This window comes from Notechis scutatus, chromosome Z (genome assembly GCF_049901735.1).
Source record: "Notechis scutatus isolate UNSWTSFEM ecotype Mainland chromosome Z, rNotScu1.2, whole genome shotgun sequence".
In the NCBI taxonomy this organism is placed as follows: Eukaryota; Metazoa; Chordata; class Lepidosauria; order Squamata; family Elapidae; genus Notechis; species Notechis scutatus.
This window is the reverse complement of record NC_142025.1, coordinates 116,693,720-116,715,438: the sequence shown is the minus strand read 5'-3', so window position 1 is coordinate 116,715,438 and position 21,719 is coordinate 116,693,720. Positions and strand designations below refer to the sequence as shown.

General features: G+C 43.2%; 2 protein-coding genes and 1 non-coding gene across 3 annotated transcripts in view; 1 reads left to right on the top strand and 2 right to left on the bottom strand.

Annotated features, from left to right (window-relative positions):
• PRMT5 (protein arginine methyltransferase 5) overlaps positions 1-6,967 on the bottom strand; it is a 30,726-nt gene extending 23,759 nt beyond the window's left edge. The window contains exons 1-2 of the mRNA XM_026683073.2: positions 6,776-6,967; positions 65-183 (exon numbers count right to left, since the gene is read on the bottom strand). Coding sequence (XP_026538858.1) covers positions 65-183; positions 6,776-6,939 — 283 coding nt within the window. The 5' untranslated portion in view covers positions 6,940-6,967. The remainder of the gene's footprint in view (positions 1-64; positions 184-6,775) is intronic.
• A 380-nt stretch (positions 6,968-7,347) lies between these two features.
• Positions 7,348-7,420, top strand: TRNAR-ACG (transfer RNA arginine (anticodon ACG)). Its single transcript has one exon. It is a non-coding gene; the product is annotated as a tRNA-Arg (tRNA).
• Positions 7,421-13,936: 6,516 nt separating this feature from the next.
• HAUS4 (HAUS augmin like complex subunit 4) lies at positions 13,937-21,713 on the bottom strand. The gene is made up of 6 exons (XM_087945632.1): positions 21,686-21,713; positions 19,381-19,477; positions 18,140-18,285; positions 17,028-17,158; positions 16,712-16,780; positions 13,937-14,194 (listed from the first exon to the last, which is right to left on the bottom strand). The coding sequence occupies exons 2-6, from the start codon at positions 19,463-19,465 to the stop codon at positions 14,017-14,019; spliced, it is 609 nt and encodes a 202-aa protein (XP_087801758.1). The 5' UTR covers positions 19,466-19,477; positions 21,686-21,713; the 3' UTR covers positions 13,937-14,016.
• Between the last annotated feature and the right edge of the window lie 6 nt (positions 21,714-21,719).

Here is a 21,719-nt window from a genome sequence, read left to right as displayed (position 1 = left end):
TGCAATGTTTTTATCGTCTGTGCTCAGGGACATTAAATGAAATCAAGCTTTCTGAAATTCTCACCTCTCCCTGAAAGTAATAGGTCAGAGCGAGTCTGCGGTCCTGGACGGTGTTTAGCCGGCTCCTGGAAAAATTCTCTCTTGTATCGAGGATGGAAAATCGGCATGCAGAGAAAATCGAATCTATGGTACAGATGAGAAAGGAAAAAAACAACAACAACCACATGAAGACTTCGATGTTGGAAGAGACAACATGGCTGGCTGCATTACCACAACAGACTCATCTTCAAACAAGTCAGCTAGATTTTAACTTAATGAGATATGCAATATATGTTATATGATATAAATATCATTCCGGACAAATGGATGTCCAATCGTTTCTTTAAAAAAACCTCCAGTGTTGGAGCACCCACAACTTCTGGTAGTAAGTTGTTCCACTGATCAATCATTCTGCCAGGAAAATTCTCGTTAGTTCTAGGTTGCATCTCTTCTTAGCTAGTTTACCTACCTCCATGGCTTCTAGTCTTGCCTTCAAGTGCTTTGGAGAATAGCTTGACTCCCCTCTTCATATTGGATATCGGAACACTGTTATGTCCCCCACAGTCCTTCTCTTCATTAGACTAGCCATGCCCAGTTCCTGCAATCGTTCTTTATATGTTTTAGCCTCCAGTCCCCTAATCCTCTTTGTTGCTCTTCTCTGCACTCTTTCCTAGAGTCTTAACATCTTTTTTTTTTTATATCGCGGCGACTAAAACTGGATGCCGTATTCCAAGTGTGGCCTTACCAACTAAGGAAACCCACCATTTTCCCTGATGATCTTCTCCTGCTGCATAAGGTCATTTATTCGACTGCAGGCTATTTGATCTGCTGAGCTATGAAATGTTAATTTCCTCACAATGGATTATGTGAAGAACTTCACCACTGCCCTTTCTCCTTTATAATGGCTAATTATTTGCAGAGTACAGTTTTAATTCTGCTGATCAGACCTGCAAGACAACACTCTCGAGCGTTTGTATAAATGGACAGATGGCATAACATTAATTCCAATCAAAGCAACAGACGATGTGCCTTTACCACTGAATTCTTTTTAAGGTATCTCCAAATGAAATATAGGTATTACAGAACAGCCCAGAGCACCGTCTTTGTTTTTTTTTGTTTTTTTTAAATTATCTTTACAGGGGCAATGAGGCTTATCTTCAAAGCGGTTTTTTGAAATAATGTTTTTCTTTTTTTACGGTAGCTCTCGAGACACTAAAAAGTGCCTCGAGACAAATGTTTATCCACGGGAATTATTTATTTTCTGCAAACGCCCGCCAAAATGCCTGAGATAAAGATTTACTGACTGTAATCCACAAATGTTTACGTAGCCCTTTAAGGGGCCCTAAGATGTGGCTTTTGCTGAATCAGAGTGATACAGCTACCCCCTGCAAATGCTTCCTGTTCATATTTGGGGGATGATTATCAAAGAACTTGGGGGCTGCCAGACAGATCAAAGAACTGTGTGGCCCAGGAAAATTGTGAAATTAAGAGGATTGGAAGAAGAAAGAATCCATGCTATGAAACTGAATGTAAAATGCTAGACCTATTGGCTGAATCTCTGGAGCAAATCCACAGCAACTGAAGCATGAACAAAGATACTCCTGCCGATAAATTACTTTGCGATGTAGGAGACGGTTGTACTATAGGCTCCCTACCCAACAGGAACCCCAAAAATGGCATTTGGTCCTGGGCTAGAACAAGAAACCAACCTCCGAGGGAGGGAGAGACGAAAGAAGGAAAGAAGGCGGAGAAAGGAATGGAGGGAGGATGGAAGATCAAAGAAGAAGATAGAAAAGAAGGAAAGAAGGGAGGGAGGAGAGAGGGAAAGAGGAAAGAAAAGAGGAAGCAAGCAAGCAAGCAAGCAAGGCGAGAGAGGAAAAAAGGTAGAAAAAGGGAAGGAAAGAAGTCAGGAAAAAAGGAAAAGAAATAAAAGAGGGAGGGAGGAAGATAGAAAAGGAAAGAAGGGAAATGAGAGGGGAGATAGAAAAGGAGGAAAAAAGGGAGGGAGGAGGGAGAGAGGAAGGAAGGATGGATTTCATTTTCAAAAATCCTTTTTGACAATGGACTAAATGAAATACAGCTTTCAAATCACTCTATGACTACTACACACTCACATAAGTCACTGTATGCACCCACAAATGCCTTTGATCCCTCCAGCATAAATCAAAGAGGTGTTAATACAACTCATAAGACCCTGACCAACCTTATATAGCTCTGACCTAGATGGCTAGAAAACCATTTCAACCCAAAGGGACTTTGAGTAGAAAGAAGGCACTTAATAAATATTTTCTCCTATGATAGGAGAGGTGTCAACAATTGACATTCTCATTGGCAGTTTCTTCCAATGTAATTTGTTCCCCAAGGTGAGGATGGCATTCATAGTCTTTTACAGCTATCTTGGCAGCAAGGCTGCCTGAGGAATTCTGGGAGTTGAAGTCCACACCTCTTCCAGTTGCAAAGTTTGAGAAAAACTATTCTTAGAAGCTTATACAAAAACTTGGTTTTTCTGGAAGATTTTCGAGAGTTGATTCAGTATGAAATCTTTGATGCAAGAAAGGGTGCTATTTATTCAACAGTACGCTATCAATACAGGTCGTCCTTGACTTACCACAGATCATTTAGCGACCATTCGAAATTGCAACAGCACTGAAAACAGTAACTTATGACCCGTTTTTCACACATGATCGCGTGATCAAAACTCAGACGCCTGGCAATTGGTTCATACTTATGACCGTTGCAGCGCCCTGGGGTCATGTGATGACCTTTTGCGAACTTCTGAGGAGCAAAGTTGATGGGGAAGCCAGATTCACTTAACAACCAGGTTACTTAACTTATCAACTTCAGGGATTCACTTAACAAAGAAAGGTTGTAACACGGGGCAAAGCTCAGTTAACAATGTCTCACATAACAACAGAATTTTTGAACTCCGTTGTGATCATAAGTTCAGGACCACCTATATTACATTATTACTGTTGGAAAAGCTTGGTGTCAGAAGCTGTGGCTGCTCCATCACTGGAGGTCTTTAAGGGATTAGATATGCACTTGTCTGAAATGGTATAGAGCCGTAATGGCAAAGCTATGGCACACGCGTGCCAGAGGTGGCACGCAGAGCCCTCTCTGGGCATGAGAGCCGTCACCCCAGCTCAGCTCTGCCATGCATGCACATGTGCGCCTCTCACCGGCCAGCTGGTCCTCAGGTCTCTGCAAAGCGCATACATGTGGGGGCCACATGCGCATGTGTGGGAGCAGGGCACATGTGCAGGGAGCATGCATGTGCGGGGGGGCTAATGGGAGCTTCAAGGGGGTCACCCGTGGGTGCATAGGGGGTGGGGTGCATGCACAGGGTGCACATGTGCATTGCCTTTTGGGGATGAACGCACACTTTGGGCATTTGATGCTGAAAAGGTTAGCCATCACTGGTATAGGGTCTCCTACTTGAGCAGGGGGCTGGACTAGAAGACCTCCAAGGTCCCTTCCAGCTCTATTGATTGATCGATTGATTACTGCTTTGAATTTTGCACATCGCTCGTTTTGAGGTTCAGCAGTAAATCCATCTCATAACCAAAATGCTTTCATACCCATTCTATTTTTAAGTGCACAACTCTATCTCCATCTAATTATAAATCAATTTTGACTTTTGGTCCTTTTTTCGCTTCCACAAGTCTTAAAATCTCCTACTGAAAACTTCTTTACACAGTGTGGGTGTCAACTCATAAAACTGTCCTGTTTTTGAGTTGCCATAAACAAAGGGGGGCGGGAGGGAGAGAAATCTGAAGGAGCAGTAAGGCAGTTTAAAACCAGAAGTACATTTCATGCTTATCTTACAAAGATTATAACTAGGCTACCGGATGTTCTGCCCTCAAAAATCCTTAATTGGAGAATGTGATTGATGACACCCGGCCCGTGAACGTGCTTCATTGGAGAATCTGATTTATTACATGGGGGGAGACAGGGTCACAGGTGACTGTGAATTACGTGACTGTGAATTACGTATGCCAGAGTTGGTTTCATTTAGGTTAATGCTGGCATGTTGCTCCTAATAAATCTTTTGAATTCTTTTGAAGTTTGGCTGGAGGCTCATGATTTAATGAGGGCAATTGCTGGAACCCTGACAGTGGGCTTACTGAATTGGTGCAATATCCTTTGTTGGGATTACAACAACATAAATTTGCTATCAAACATTTATATTTTGGCCAATCACCCTAACACTCTTTTCCAATGGGGAAAGATAGCAAAATAAAGCCAAAATAAACAGACATCATTAATTGGTGCGTGGAAGTCATTGAGAGGGCAAAGGAAGAACAAGGAACTCCTTTTCTCTTAACAGAATCTCTCTGAAAACAGTTGCAGGAACTGGGTATGGCTAGTCTAAAATACAGAAGGGTGAAGGGAGACATAATGGCAGTGTTTCAATATTTGAGGGGCTACCACAAAGAAGAGGTAAATTCTCCAAAGCACTTGAGGGCAGAACAAGAAATAATGGGTGGAAACCTATCAAGGATAGGTGCAACCTAGACCTAAATAGAAATTTCCTGATAATGAGAACAATTAATCAATTAAGTGGCTTGCCACCAGAAACAGTGGGTGCTCCATCATTTTAAAGAGGTTTTTAAGACAACCATTTATCTGGAATGGTATATAGACTCTCCTGCTTGAAAAGCAGGTTGGACTAGAACAGTGGTTCACCAACAGATGGGCCGGGGACCATTGGTGGTCCGTGAGAAAATTGTGGTGGTCCGCAAGAAATGTCACCTCCAAAGCAACCCCCCAAAGCAAATAATCCAGGCTGCGCAGGAACATAAGGCTGCACTGCCCATATGGCCTGCAGGAACACAAGGCTTGCATCACTTGCATTGTGAATAACACATAGTGAGGGGAAAGAAGGTGGAGGGGGAACTTGCCCCACTCACCACACATGCCTGGACTGGCCACCAGGCTGCTTCTTTCCGCTTCTTTTTTTTTTGCTTTTGGCTGCATGCAAGGAAAGCAGCAAACGTTTTTTCTCTCTCCAACTCCACCAGAAATGAGTCTTTGGGACCCTGCAAGGCATCCTACTCCAGGAGGCTGCGCCGGCAAAGACTCATTTCTGGCGGAATTTGGGGGGGAGGGGAGAAAGAAAGACTTCTGTGACTTCTGCTGCTTTCCTTGCATGAAGGCAAAAGTCTCTCTCTCTCTCCCCCTGAGAACGGAGCTGGAGATGTTATCCTGTGATTCCAAATAATGATCGACCGGTAGGAAAATGGGGTGGGGAATTTTCCTGCAGACTTTTTTGGGGACTTTCCCAGGGTCTCTTGTCCGTGGGATTTAAAATTATGAGTTTGGTGGTCCTTGAGGTTAGTGAACCCTGGACTAGAAGATCTCCAAGGTACCTTCCTACTCTGTTAATTATAGCAGAAAATGACTCCCTGACCCCTGGACTAGAAGATCTCCAAGGTACCTTCCTACTCTGTTATTCTGTTAATTATAGCAGAAAATGACTCCCTGGCAAATCTATTTAAAATACACAGGTGATTAGATAGATGGATGGATGGATAGACAAGCACAAACCCACACAAAGTAGTACCTTGATACTCAACTGCTTTGAAAACTCATCAAATTTGGTACTCAAAGCCTTTTGATACAAAAATGTTGTTCCAGTACTTATAATTTATTTCGCATTTAATGAACAAATTAGAACTTGTCAGTGTCGGATGTCTTGTAGCTCACTACACTATTTTTTAAGGGGAAAAAATTGTTTGATATTCATCATTTTTTGTACTCATCACGCTTCCCAGAACCAATTAACCATGAGTACCAAGGTACCACTGTAAATTGATAATGGCTGGATGGGTACGTAAGATGATAGATAGATAGATAGATAGATAGATAGATAGATAGATAGATAGATAGATAGATAGATAGATAGATAGATAGATAGATAGATAGATAGATAGATAGATAGATAGGTAGGCTGGTAGGCAGGCAGGCAGGCAGGCAGGCAGGCAGGCAGGCAGGCAGGCAGGCAGGCAGGCAGGCAGGCAGGCAGGCAGGCAGGCAGGAAGGCAGGCACGCAGGAAGGCAGGCAGAGATAGATATGATGGGTAAGAGATAGATAGATAGGTGGATAGACATACAGATAGATAGATGTTGGATAGAGGGGATAAATAGATGAATTTAGCAAGCTTCTGGATCTCATTTTTGTCTTCTGAGAGGCAACTGTCATGGGTCAGATGAGCAGCATAGAAATTTGATAAGTAAAGAAATAAAATTGTTAAAAAACTAAATACATTTCAGCTATCCTGGTGACATCCACAAATCTCATAATTGCATCTTCCAGTTTCTAATAATGAAATTGAAAAGTGCCAATCTCCATCCCACCCAGCACTTTCCACCAGTTTCAGAGGGAGCCCTCTGAGAGGAACATGTGTGAGACAGATACACACACACACTTGACTCTATTAGGACACATCAGGTGAATATTTTACCACTTTTTTTAAAAAAAAAGGTATTCTCCTCACTTCCACGTGGACTACAACTCCCATCATGCCATTCTTTCTGGCAATGATGGGAGCTGTATTCTCGGACGTGGAGGGAATCCTCTATCTGGGGTCAGACTCAGAGGACATCCCATAACGGCCCTTCCGCCGGCCCCTGCTCTTCCCCCCGGTCCCAGGTGAGCACAGGTAGAGGTCAGAGGTCATCCTGGACCGAACGGCGCAGGTCAAAGGTCGCTGTCGGAGCACGTGGTTATCCTCACCCTTGTCTAGCAACCGCCCCCAGGGTGCCCGCCACTTCTGGGACGCAGCTCAGGTCCCTCCCGCAGGAGACCCGAGCCACGCCGGCTGTCCCCGGCCCCACCGCGGATGAGGCCGCCGCCGCCGCCATCGCTGCCGCTGTAGAAGCCGCCATGGAACACCACATACAGGGATCAGAGAGCCGGCTAGCCACGCCCTCTTCCTCGGACCCAACCGCCAATCACGACACGCCTTCCCCGGGACTTCGAAGCGGAGGAACAGGCGCGCACCAATCGAAGCCAATCAGAATGCACACAGGGGCGGACGAGAGGCGGGACTCCCTTACTTGAGGAGGGAATCTAAGGGGAGGGGGAGATATTTCCCGTCATACCTCTGGAAAGAGAACAGAATAGGGCTTTCCATTTTTGGTGAGGACTACATAGACCACAGTGCATTGTGTTCGCCTACCCTTCTCCGTAGAATTGTAATTCCCAAGATGCATCAGGATACCAAAAAAAAAAAAAAAACCACGATTGCCAGAAGCGCGGGCTCCCCCTATATAAAAGAGATACTACAAAGCTGGTAGTATGTCTGAGGGCCAGTGGCGCAATGGATAACGCGTCTGACTACGGATCAGAAGATTCTAGGTTCGACTCCTGGCTGGCTCGGTTCAGACTAATATTTTTTCTTTAATTAAAAAAAGTGTATTTTTAATGCTTTTATTGTTTTGTATTTTTTTTGTCTTCTTGGATTTTTTTTAATTTTAACTTTGTTCTGAATAATACATATATTACCTGTATACCTATACATATATAACATACACAAATATACAAATAAATTGTAAAGTTCAAAAAGATTTTAAAAAATAATAAATATATGTGTGTGAGTGTGTGTGTATATATAAAATTTTTAAAAATCTTTTTGAACTATACAATCTATTGATACCAATAAAATGATTTTTTACCATTGTGCACAAAAAGTACCAAACATTTCATTTTTGTTTTATTCAAACTTAGCCTTTTGTTCTTGTCTATGCATCTTATTATCTCTCTGTTTGAATGTACAATTTTTTTGGAACATGCATTTTCATGTGAAAAAATGTTTAATATTGAAGAGGTGGGAAGACTTGACTCTACCCACAATGAAAGGATAGTTGACAGATTTTGCTGAGATGAATAATTTATTTTATTAAAGAGATGATTTTTCTTTAAAGCTGCATTTTAAGAAATCGAATTAGGACCTAGGAAAGTTAGAGAGGATATTAAACTCACCTACCTAAATTCTTAAAGAAAGACACGTAAGCCTTTGGCAAGGACATAATTTTAACAGATGCAGAATTTATATCAAGAGTTGCTTCTTAGAAATTCAATTTGGTGTATCGATATATTGAAAGCAAACCAAAATATACATTTCTACACACATAGACCTTAATGGAGCCCAACATTTCCATTCCTAAGCGAGACCATTGTTAAATGAGCTTTGTCCCATTTTACGACTTTCTTGCCACCACTGTTAAGTGAATCACCGCGCTTGTTAAATTATTCACATGGTTGTTAAGTGAATCTGGCTTCCCCATTGACTTTGCTTGTCGGTTGCAATGGGATCCCGGGATCCCTGGACACTGCAACAGTCATAAGTATGAGTCAGTTGCCAAGCATCTGAATTCTGATCATGTGACCATGGGGATGCTGTGATGATCATTAAGTGTAAAAAGTGGTCATAACTCGCTTTTTCAGTGCCCTTGTAACTTCAAATGGACATTAAATAACTGTGAGAGGGATCTTGGAGTCTTAGTGGACAACCAGCTAAATATGAGCCAGCAGTGTGCAGCAGCAGCCAAAAAAGCCAATGCAATCCTAAATTGTATTAACAGAGGGATACAATCAAGATCAAGGGAAGTGCTAATATCACTCTATAAAACCTTAGTAAGGTCACACCTAGAGTACTGCATCCAGTTTTGGTCACCACACTATGAAAAAGATGTTGAGACTCTAGAAAAAGTGCAGAGAAGAGCAACCAGGATGATTAGGGGATTGGAGGCTAAAACATACAATGAACGGTTGCAGGAACTGGGCTTGGCTAGTCTAGGGAAGAGAAGGACCAGGAGAGACATAATAGCAGCCTTCCAGTATTTGAGGGGCTGCCCCAGAGAGGAGGGGGGTCAAGCTATTTTCCAAGGCACCTGTAGGTCAGACAAGGAATAATGGATGGAAACCGAACAAGGAAAGATTCAACCTGGAAATAAGGACAAACTTTCTGACAGTGAGAGCAATCAACCAATGGAACAGCTTGCCCTCGGAAGTTGTGGGAGCACTTACTAAGTGTGTATGGCCTTACTAAGGTCATCACTTGAAACTTTCAAGAGATTGGACTGCCATTTGTCAGAAATGGTGTAGGGTCTCCCGCTTGGGCGGGGGGTTGGACTAGATGACCTACAAGATCCCTTCCAACTCTGATTATCTGTTAATCTGTTAAATGAATGATAGTAAGTCGAGGACTACTTACATCTGTATTGTTTGATTGGTACAACTCCAGGCTGGTAATCCCTCAATAAAATTGCACTTCTTACAAACTGAAACAATGATCAGTTTTGCAAACATTTGAACACAGTTTTTCCCAAATTACCATAAACGCCATACCATATGATTTTTTTCCAAATCATAGTTTTTTTTTCAGAATCTTTGACAGGGTATGGAATTGTCCATATTCTCCAAATCACAAGAAAGCAGGACAAGAAGCAATAGATGGAATCTAATCAAGGAGAGATTTAACCTAGAAATAAGGAGAAATTTCCTAACAATTAATCAGCGGAACCACCTGCCACCAGAAGTTGTGAGTGCTCCAACACTGGAGGTTTTTAAGAAGAGACTGGACAGCCATTTGTCACAAATTCTATAGGTTTTCCTGCTTGAGCAGCGGATTTGCTAGATGGCCTCCAAGGTTCCTTCCAACTCTTATTCTATCTTTAAGAAACACTAGCGAATTTCAGGGCTCAAAAACCTGGTTTTGCTTCGTCCTCTAATAATGAAGTCCTGCTGGCTTGAAAAACCTAATTTATACTGCAAAACTTCACTCTTGCCATTATGAAATCAAGGAGTCATAACTTTTAGCACACTTTTAAAAAAAGGAAAAGAGAGAAAGCAGCAAGACTTTAGCCAAGTTCCTGAAATTAATTCCAACAATTATGGAAAGCCGCTTTAAGTGGCATTCTGCAAAATGTAACAAACCTGATTTATTGACCGATCAATCAATAAAGTGCCCAGAGTGGATTTCCAAGGTTATTTTTCTACCGGATCGCCAGACTGCTGTCATTCAACGGAGAGCAAAGCAGGAAAGATTTATTTCAAACAGGGCTTGCGCAAAATGTAGAGTTCCGTGAGGATTTTATGGGGTTCTGTTTAAGAAATAAAATTCACTCAAATGCTTCTGATTTTCTATCGTTGCATCAGTTTCTCCCAAGTGTGATTTGAGACCCCTTGCAAATCTCTCCAAACATTCTCAAGTTTGCAAAATAAAAATTATTTGCCCACCTACACCGAAAAATAATACAATATTAACATTTATTTATGTATTTCATATTTCTTAACCTCCCTCTCTCCGTACCACTGCACAAATCAAAGCAAAAAGATTTTGGGTGAAAATGTATATGTGGTTAGAAAAAATGTTAAGGCAGCATATAGATTTTAAGCCAGAACTATTTTTGTTTGGCATAAGACCAGTAAAATATGACAGTGAATATATATTTGATATTATATGTTTTAACAGCAGCCAGAATTGTATTTTGCACAAGATTGGAAAAGCGAGGAAATACCTACAGAAGAAGATGTAATTAAAAAAATACTGGACTGTGCAGAACTGGACAGATTAACAATGAAGATAAAAGAAAAATAAGACAGAGTACTTTCAAAGTTGGGATTTATAGAATAGAATAGAATAGAATAGAATAGAATAGAATAGAATAGAATAGAATAGAATAGAATTCTTTATTGGCTAAGTATGATTGGACACACAAGGAATTTGTCTTGGTGCAAATGCTCTCAGTGTACATAAAAGAAAAGATACATTCGTCAAGAGTCAAGAATCATAAGGTACAACACTTAATAATTATCATAGGATACAATAATCAATCAAATCATACTAGGAAACAGTCAATAAAAACTGTTAGGATACAAGCAACAAAGTTACAGTTATACAGGAGGAGATGGGTGAAAGGAAGAATGGGAGGATTAATAGTAATAATAGTGCAGACTTTTTAAATAGTTGGACAGTGTTTAGGGAATTATTTGTTTAGCAGAGTGATGGCTTTCGGGGGGGAAACTGCCCTTGTGTCTAGTTGTTCTGGTGTGCAGTGCTCTATAGTGTCATTTTGAGGGTAGGAGTTGAAACAGTTTATGTCCAGATGTGAGGGGTCTATAGATATTTTCACAGCCCTCTTTTTGATTCATGCAGTATACAAGTCCTCCATGGAAGGCAAGTTGGTAGTAACTGTTTTCTTCTGCAGTCCTAATTAATCTCTGGAGTCTGTGTCTGTCCTGTTGGGTTGCAGAACGAAACCAGACAGTTATAGAGGTGCGGATGATAGACTCAATAATTCATCTGTCGAACTGTATCAGCAGCTCATTTTATAACGGTTGGACAATAGAGATAGAAATTAGGAGCTTGAGATGTAAATGAATTGACCCATTCTCTTTGTATGCAAAGAAAAAAAAAATAAAGAAGCATACATACATACATACATACATAAACAATTTAAAGTGGTAGTAACAGCAAATGCGTCCATTTTAATGTTTCATATGGTCAATATTGATAAATTTAACTTTTTATTTTACAATGAAAAAGTACTTTTGGGCTACTCTGAGATTCAACGTTGGAAGGGGAAAAGATTAAACACTGCAGTAGAGTTTTGTCTCATTAATTGTTCAATGTTTTTACAAAAAAATTACAAAATTAAACACAGTATCACAGCTTGAAAACCCCTGTTGTAGTGCAATCTGTCCCAACTCAGGCCCCCTCTCTATAAATATGGACTTCAAGTCCCAGAATCCTCTAAGCACCCATGGTGGGTGGAGAATTCTGGCAATTGTTATAATCACTATGGAAAATGTAGAATGGGAAAAAGTGCTTTAATAAACGGGATGTGGTCTCAAATTCCCTCCCTAGCAGACAAACCACCACCAAATGCTGGGATGTCGTCATTTCAGCTGTAATTTAATTAAAGCAATTTTGTGTTTCTATTTGTGTGTTTCCTGGACTACTGTTCATAACCTGTTATGATGGGCCACCAAAAGCTTGTGCATCTTTATCAAGCTAAGACAGGGATGAATGTGAAGAACTGGCAGATATCCTATGCCAGTTTTCCTCAACCTTGGGAACTTTAAGGGAGGTGGATTTCAACTCCCAGAATCCCCTAGCCAGCATTGAATTCTGGGAGTTGAAGTCCACACCCCTTAAAGCCCCCAAGATTGGAAAAATACCATTCTGTACTGCCTTAATAAAGCAGCATTTTTCTTGACTTCTAGGTGAAGGAAAGAAAGCGGATGTGTAAATAATTCTAGGTTAAATCGGCGTTTCTCAAATTTGTCAACTTTAAGAGATGTGGACTTCAACTTCCAGAATCCCCCAGCCAGCATTTAATTCTGGGAGTTGAAGTCCACACCTCTTACAGTTCCCAAGGTTGGAGAAACACCCTTCTGTACTGCCTTAATAAAGCAGCATTTTTCTTGACTTCTGGGTGAAGGAAAGAAAGCGGATGTGTAAATAATTCTAGGTTAAATCGGCGTTTCTCAAATTTGTCAACTTTAAGAGATGTGGACTTCAACTTCCAGAATCCCCCAGCCAGCATTTAATTCTGGGAGTTGAAGTCCACACCTCTTACAGTTCCCAAGGTTGGAGAAACACCCTTCTGTACTGCCTTAATAAAGCAGCATTTTTCTTGACTTCTGGGTGAAGGAAAGAGAGCGGATGTGTAAGTAATTCTAGGTTAAATTGAGGCTTCTCAAACTTTTGCAACTTTAGGACAGGTGGACTTCACCTCCCAGAATCCCCCAGCCAGTGTGTCCACATGCCTTAAAGTTTCCTAGTTTGAAAAACCCCAGCTTAGATCTTGGCATCTTTGACTATAAGGTTTCAGCAGGGTGAAACAAAGTGTTGTGACCTGTTGGCAGCTGGCCCCTCCAGTGAACGAATCACAGGAGGCAGCGGCCTGGGACTCAGGATCAGCATGAGAGCTCCTAGGGGGAAGAGGGAATGGAGCTGGCAGAGACAGACACAGAGGCAGACTGTTGAGGTAATTCCCCGTTAGGAGAATGAGCGCATACAGGGAGACATATTTGAGAGTAGTGTTTGAATAATACACACAAAGCACACAGATACACTGTACAGTAAATGTAGGTTTTTACTTCCAGAAACTTTAAGCAAAGTTCAAAAACAAGCAGTCCAAAGGTCATTCACAGGTAAATCAGCCAGTTTTCAATCCAGGGATAATCCAATAACAAATTCCAGTGTCAAAAACAGTTCAGTATCAGACTTACATCAAATCCAGGAATATCAGTCAATTAGGAGGAACGGCAATACTCTCCAACAGAAAGAAAAACAGAGACTCTTCTGAGACTAAGACTAAACAACTCAGGTTTCTGGCTCCATCTTATGGCCGTTTGAGAAACCACAACCAATTAGTTTTTTGCATTTTCTTAAAGAGACAGTATTAAAATGTCTATCCTGTTTATATATTTCCAACCCAAATAGCTGTTAGATGACTTGTATTCCTAACACAGACCCCCAGGTCCAGAGGTGGCTGATGAGGAGGAACAGCTGGGTCCAGTGCCTAATGCACAGCTGCGCAGAAGGCAGGAGAGGAGAGCAGTGGAAATCTATGGGCCGGTCCTCGGGACAGAAGAGCCACCACTGATAGTGAAGCCCCACCCAAGCTCTGGAGATAAAAGGCAGAGGGCGGAAACAAATAGATGCGGCAGACAACTATTCATCTTCCGACCAGCCGGATTTGTTTGCCTGCGGTGAGAGGGAAATTGCTGGGGCTGCCGGCTCTCCTAATAAAGGAATATTTGAGTTAACTTCAGAGGGTTTTTGTCATATTTGGGGAGCTGGGTCAGAACTCAATAATTTCAAAATTATGTCTTTGTGTTGTGGCGATGTGAGCGGGCAACAAGAAGAAAGAAATCCAGACGTTTCTATTTTTACTGTGTGAGACATTTATTGTGCACCGTTTCAACTGTCCACAAACGAACTGTGCGAGCCGCGGCCTCCTTCAGTGTTTGTTCAGTTCGGCCAGCATCCATCGGCGGTTCTGAATAATTTCATGCAACTTGGTGTATTCTTCTACTAACTTCTCAAATTCCGGCCCTAGGATCTCGTATTTCGAAAGGACATTGCGGAAAGTGGCTAGATCTATTTCTTCCTTGCTCAAGCTTTCCTGCAGTTCGTCCCTGGAGAAGAATGAAAGTGTCATGCCCTTGTTAGAATCTACTCCGTGGGCTCTGGCTCCAGAAGTTGTGGGGGAAACTGGGGAAGGGCACAGGCCGGTTGGACATTCAGAGGAAGGCCTAGGCCCATCCCCTCTTCATCCTAGGGCATGCAGGGAGAAACGGATAAGGGAGAAATGTGAATGGCGTGGTCTACGGGGGAGGAAAAGGCCTTGATTCCCTTCATGGGCTGCAGCTTGTGAGGACTGTTTAAAAGAACAAACTGTACATGGGCCAATGCTGGAAGCAAAGCGTGAAAGTATTTCTAGTTTGTTAGTTCTTATCTGAGTTCTGGCTTTCAATATCTGTGGACATCTTCAAGCCCTTATCCTGCCTTGTCTCATTAATTGCTTCAGTGTAGTTTGTGTTGTTGTTTTTTTCTATTTATAATTTATATGTATTTTGAGTTTGAATGGAAGTTCTTCCTTTTTGCAACTGTTTGTGGGGAAGTTTTTTTCTCCTGTCAATGATAATTGGACCTTTGAAGCCAAGTTGAAGGAATTAAAGGGACTTCCCCTGTTTTTGTGACTTTGTTGCTTTTGTATCCCATCCTGATAAAACGTACACAGGTAGTCCTCGGCTTATGGCAAGTTCATTTAGTGATCACTCAAAGGGCCCTGAAAACAGTGACTTTAGGACAATTTTGGCAGAGGATCGACCGTGGCGTTCTACGTCAAAATTCAGACGTTTAGCAACTGGCCTGTACATATGAAGGTTGCAGTGGGTCCGGGGACCTTGTGATCCCCTTTTTGTGAACTTCTGATAAGCAAACTCCATGGGGAAGCCAGATTCCCTTACGCGCCGTGTTACTAACTTTAGTGATTCCCTTAACAACGGCAGCAAGAAAGGTTGTAAAATGGGGCGAAGCTCATGTCGAGCCCGAAATCGACATAGATGTAGCCATTTTATTTAGCTCTATATTCTCATCATACATTCCTTTCATTCCTTTCTCTTTGCTGGTATAAGGCGGGAGGGTTTCGGCTCGCCACCTTCTTCAGGTAGGAGGAATGGTTAGATCCGTGATGGCAAACCTAGCACACAGAGCCATTTCTGCTGGCACGTGAGCCGTCACCCGGAACTGATGCACTGGGACGACGAAAAGGTTAGCCATCACTGCGTAAGATAATGAAGATTGTTTTTGGCTAGGTGACTTTCCTTCCCGCAGGAACAGACCTGCCGAGACCTGGAGGTGGAAATTGAAGACACCAGGCAACATTGATTTAACTCTATCGGGGAATGTTGACTTTTGTGGGTTGTTCCTCATTTACAATGTTACAATGTGGGGTAATTCGGTTTGTGTCAGATCCAGAATTATAACAGACTTTGTCCAATTTGATGCTTACCTAAATAAAAGAGATTTGTTTTGGAAGATGGGGCTTTGCTAATTTCTTTTTGAATGGGTTTCATGACTTGGAAACCGGACAGCTCACCTCACAACTGTCTCATTTAGGAACAGAAATATGGAGCTCAACTGTGGCCGTAAATCCGGGACTACCTGCACTCACTTCTAACTACACTCGTGGGACCCTCAAGATTCTCGCGTCAGTGCTCCACCTGCCACCATAAAGTTATTTTTTTTTCTCCCAAGCTATGCAGAAACATCACAGTGGTTGGAATGGGGACTGTCTAGTTTAATGAAAAGAAGGACTAGGGGAGACATGATAGCAATGTTCCAGTATTTGAGGGGCTGCCACAAAAAAGAGGGAGTCAAGCTATTCTCCAAAGCACCTGAGGGCAGGACGAGAAGCAACAGATGGAAACTAATCAAGGAGAGAAGCAATTTAGAACTAAGGAGAAATTTCCTGAAGGTTAAAACAATTAACCAGTGGAACAACTTGCCTCCAGAAGTCATGGGCACTCTGTCAATGGAGGCTTTTAAGAAGAGACTGGACAGTCCCTTATCTGAGGTGGTATAGGTTCTCCTGCTTGTACAGGGGGCTGGACTAGAAGACCTCCAGGTCCCTTCCAGCTCTATTCTATTCTATTCTATTCTATTCTATTCTATTCTATTCTATTCTATTCTATTCTATTCTATTCTATTCTATTCTATTCTGTTCTGTTCTGTTCTGTTCTGTTCTGTTCTGTTCTGTTCCATTCCATTTCTTTTCTATTCCATTCCATTCCATTCCATTCCCATTCTGTTCTGTTCTATTCTATTCCTATTTGTATTCTATTCTATTTCTGTTCTATTCTTTATTTTATATAACAGCATCGAACATGTTACTTTAAGAAGTAATATTCACTTTAAGAAGAGATCAGACAGCCATTTCACTGGATCATTATAAGGGCTTCTGCTTGAGCAGGGGGCTGGACTAGAAGACCTCCAAGGTCCCTTCCAACTATTGTATTGTGTATTGTATAGTATTTTGCATTGTATTTTATTGTATTGTGTGTTATATTGTATTTTGTATTGTATTGTATCCTCTTCCATTCTATATCTTCCCTTCTCTTCCCTTCCCTCCCATCCTTTCATCAGCTCACCTGACCATCTGATGCACGTTCACTATCTCAGGTGTGTAAGTTTCCAACAGGATCTTCATTTTCTCGACCCTAGAAGCAGCAAAATAGTTTGGAGTGGGGATTGGTAGATGTGAATACTCCCAACACTGGAATTTTTTTTTTTTTTTTAAAGGGACTTTTGCCATCGATACAGATATCTGGAGAAGGTTTCTAGAAACCAACCACTCTTTAACAACACGTGGAAAGTTTGCCCACTACAAGAAAAGTCTGTTTAGGAGTGTTTTAATTGGGTAAACCATTTTTTTTTTTTGACTTCCAATTCAGGAAAGGAGCTCACCGTATCTTCAGCAACAAAGCATTGGTTTTTATCTCCATATACTGGATGAGGACCTGGTCCAGGTTGGACTGGGCACCAAGGCGAAACTCCTGGGCCAATTGTTTCAAGAGGCCCAAACAACGCCCCAAGACCTGAAACGGAACGAGGAACAACAACGCAAAGAGACAATCACAAAGGAAGGCGTGAAACACTGTTTTTAAGTTATCGTAAACATTCGTCCCTTGCCCAGGTCAATCTTGTGGGGACAACTGCATCCTTTCCTGGAACGGCAGTTTCTTCTCAGAGTAATTCATGCCTGAGACGCCTCAAGTGAACCAATCTGCTTTAGTGGCTAAAGTGCTGGGCCAATCACTAGGAGACAGGGAGTTCTAGTCCCGCCTTAGGCATGAAAGCTGGTGAGGTGACTTCGGGCCAATCACCAGGAGAGGATGAGAGAAAGAAAGAAAGAAAGAAAGAAGGAAGGAAGGAAGGAAGGAAGGAAGGAAGGAAGGAAGGAAGGAAGGAAGGAAGGAAGGAAGGAAGGAAGGAAGGAAGGAAGGAAGGAAGGAAGGAAGGTGATAGATAGATAGAGACGATTAAAGGGCTGGCCTAGAAACCAGGTGCCTGTGAATTCTAGCATGTTAAAACAACCCAGCGTACCTCACAGAATTCTTGTGAGTAAAATTGATGTGGGAGGAAGAAGGAATTATCTGACATGTTTGCCTTAAGTCATTATAAGCAATCGTAAAAGTGGGATAAAAATCCAACCGCATAAAAATCTCAATCTAGGCGCCGTCCTGACGAAATGAGGAGAGCTCCAGCCTTTGAGCCATAATGAGTTTCGCTGGGACAGACGCTACCAGACACCCGCTTGAGGTGAGGGGGGTGGATTTTACAGCAAGGATCACAGAAGCAAATGGTACGTTATCTGGGATTCAAACCATCCCGGCTTTCTCAAAAATGCAAACAGGGTTTATTTTAGAAGCAATCTGCCCGAATGCAGATTGCAGACTTTAAAAGGTTGCTGTTTAAAAGCTTGCTCTAATCTTGGCATTGCAAAAGAAATTGGAGGTTCTCTATGCTGGGCAGAACTGATACTTTGTGGGTGGGACGGACTTTTTTTCCCCCCTTACCTGGGAATAAAATGGTTTCTGTTGGTCCAGACACCCGTTCAGCTGTTCCTCCTGAGCTCTGGCCTCCTTCAGTTGCTGCTTGTCAAAGGCTAAACGCTCCGCCAAGCTGCCAAACATAATCATCTGAGTTGCAGCTCCAATGTCTCCTGCAGGAAACAAATTTGGAGGCGACAAGAGAGACAGAATCACAGAGTTGGTGATGGAAGGGACCTTGGAGGTCTTCTAGTCCAACCCCTCTGCTCTAGCAGGGCAGCCTATACCGGACACATGGCTGCCCAGTCTCTTCTTAAAAACCTCCAGTGAAGGCACCTGGAGGCCAGACATGGAATAATGGACAGAAACTGATCCAGGAGAGATTCAACCCGGTTATAAGGAGGGATTTTCTGACAGGCAGAACAATCAGCCAATGGAACAGAAGTTGCCTTCGGAAGTTGTGGGAGCTTCATCCCTGGAGGCTTTCAAGGAGAGACTGGACTGCCCATCTGTCAGAAATGATATAGGATCTCCTACTTGGGCAGGAGGTTGGACTAGATGACCTACAAGGTCCCTTCCGATTCTGTTCATCTGTTAATATCTGCTGAATATAACTCCTCATCGGCAACAGGAAGGGCATCTGGCCAGTAAACACTCAGCTCCATTCAGTTGCCCAAGCTCCATCCCGCAAGGGATCATGGGAGCTTCATCCCTGGAGGCCTTCAAGGAGAGACTGGACTGCCATCTGTCAGAAATGGTGTAGGGTCTGCTGCTTGGGCGGAGGCGGTGGACTAGATCCGTGATGGGGAACCTATGGCACGCGTGCCAGAGGTGGCATGCAGAGCCCTCTCTCTGGGCACACGAGCCGTCACCCCAGCTCGATTCTGCTGTGCATGCGCACGCCTCCCACAGGCCAGCTGGTCTTCGGGTCTCTGCCGTGCATTCGCCAGGAGGGGGCACATCGTGGGAGTCATATGTGCATGCGCAGAGGGGTGGGAGAACATGCATGGCAGGTAGGGGGGTCACACACGCATGCGGGGTGTGTGGTGCACACACAGCGTGCACACGCATTGCATTTTGGAGATGTGCGCACGCTTTGGGCACTTGGTGCCGAAAAGGTTAGCCCTTCCAACTCTGTTATCTGTTCATCTGTGCATTTAGTGCCCCCCCCCACTCCCAATTTGGGATCCTAGCCTGCACCCTCGGTTTCACCCACCAGCACTGTCTTCCTCCAGGCCACCTCATACGTATTATAATTCCAAATTTACCAGTGTTGGGATGATAGTAACTGAGCAATTCCAAACAGTTGGCCTTCAGAGTCTTCCCCACCTCGGCTGGGAGCTTTTTCTGCATTTCTTCCAGGTCCTAGAGAAATACAGACAGAGAAATGTATTCTTTTCTCTGACAAACTTCAGTTGATCACCTGTGCTTTCTGGGATTAGATAGTTCTCCAAATCAGGGGCTGGATTCTACCAGTTCGCACCTATTCGCTTGAACTGGTTGTTAACATTCTAAGCAGTTCGGAGAACCGGTTGTTAGAAGAAATTACTGGCCTAATCCTGTAAGGGAGGCAGGAAGGAAACATTCTGGTGTTGCTTACAGAAACTGCCTCTCGGTTAACCCTTATTACATTCTTGGCAGGACTAGACTTCCTGTCTCAGGAACTTCTCTGGAGTTTTTTCCTCCTTTGCTGGTACTTTGCTTGTGTGGAGTGACCATTCAAAGTTACAATGGCACTGAAAAAGTGCCTTATGACCATTTTTCACACTTACGACTGTTGCAGCATCCCCACAGTCATGAGAGGTCAGGCGAGGAGATGCGTGCCTTGATGTGAGTGATATTGAGTTGGCCACACCCAGCCAATTACATGACCATCAACCCATGTCCACCAACTAAGCCATGCCCACAGAACCGGTTGTTTGAATCCCACCCCTGCTCCACGTATGACCCCCATTGAGCCCACAATTTCCATGGCTAAACGAGACAGCTGTGAAATGAGTTTCGGCCCGTTTCATGATCTTCCCTGACACCGCTGTTCAGTGAATTGCTGAGGTTGTTCAGTTAGGAACAACGGTTGTTAAGTGGATCTGGCTTCCCCGTTGACTTTGCTGGTCAGGAGGTCGCAAAAGGGGAATCGGGTGAGCCCCGGGACACTGCAACTGCCATAAGTATGAGTCAGTTGCCAAGCATCTGAATTTTGATCACGTGATCAAGAATCGTGTGAGAGTGGCGCGGTGGCCTAGAGGCGGGGCTCTCACCTCACAATCAGGAGGCTGTGAGTTCGATCCTAGGTAGAGGTAGATGTTTCTCTCTCTGGGCACAATGAGAATATATCTGCTGAACAAAACTCTGCATTGGCAACGAGAAGGGCATCCGGCCAGTAAACACTCAGCTAGCTCCATTCAGTTTCTACTCTATCCCACAAGGGATTATGGGGTCGTTAAACAATGATGATGATGATGAAGAGTCATGTGAAAGGTTATGTCACTTTTTTCCTGGCCTTTGTAACTTCTAACGGTCATTAAACCAACTGTCGTAAATCAGGGACTACCTGTATTAAGGATGTTATTGTAGACAATGTTCTTCTGCTCAGAATTAAGACTTTGAAGCATATTCTTCACGGGGGTATCCATTTTTTAGGAAAACTGGAACAATGAGTCATTTCACGCAACCCAAGTTGATTGAACTTGTGACATTACAACCAGACCTCAACATACAACCGTAATACAGCCTTGTCCACCACAGCCGTAAATTGAGGCAGTTGTAAAATGGGTCGGTCCTGTGACCGACCTGATTTTACCTTTTTTAAGTGGGGCCATTAAACAAATCTGCAATCGCTAAGCAAACCAACGGTTCATCACTAAGAGCACAGGGTTGCCGAATAAAAGTCAATTTTTGGCAGCAGCGTTGTAAAAAACACAGTTCTTGGGCGCTGAAAAATGGCTGCCATGTTGCCAACTTCAGTCATGTGACTGTGGAGACCTGGCCGCTGGAACTTTGAATCTGGATAAGAACCCGGAAGCAGATCCATCGTAACTTTGGTCGTAAATTGAGGAAAACCTGTAGTGTCAATACAACATTGTGGCCTATCTGGGTTCCTAAAGTAGGAGTAAAGCTCCACCAGGGAATATTATAGGTAGTCCTCCAGTTACAAAAGTTCACTTAGTGACTGTTTGAAGTTACAACGGCACTAAAAAAAGGTGACCTATGAGCACTTTTCACACTTATGACCATTGCAGTCACATGATCAGAATTCAGACGCTTGGCAACTGACTCGCATTTACGACAGCTGCCGCATCCAGGAGTCATGTGATCGCCTTTTGCGACCTCCCAACCAGCTTCACTTAATGCCCATGCTCCTAACTGAACCACCGCTGGGATTCACTTAAGAACGGCGGCAAGGCGAAACGGGGCACAAAATTCACTTCACCCCAGTCTCGCTTCGCAACAGAACATCCGCGGTTCAATTCTGGCCATAACTCGAGGACTACCTGTAGAGCAAAGGAAAATGGATTTTACGCCGTTTTGACAGGACAGGCCTCTCTCTCCACAAGGAACGGGGTTGGCCCTTACCTGGTGAGGAGGCAGAAACTCGGTTAAATGCTGG

What these genes read in the sequence shown, in the direction of transcription:
- HAUS4 (XM_087945632.1), bottom strand. Translation starts at nt 19,465, where the DNA reads ATGCAGAAAAAGCTCCCAGCCGAGGTGGGGAAGACTCTGAAGGCCAAC. An exon ending in AGAAACCATTTTATTCCCAG is followed by an intron (nt 17,159 to 18,139) that starts GTAAGGGGGGAA and finishes GTTCCGTTTCAG; the next exon opens with GTCTTGGGGCGTTGTTTGGG. An exon ending in AACGTGCATCAGATGGTCAG is followed by an intron (nt 14,195 to 16,711) that starts GTGAGCTGATGA and finishes ATTCTTCTCCAG; the next exon opens with GGACGAACTGCAGGAAAGCT.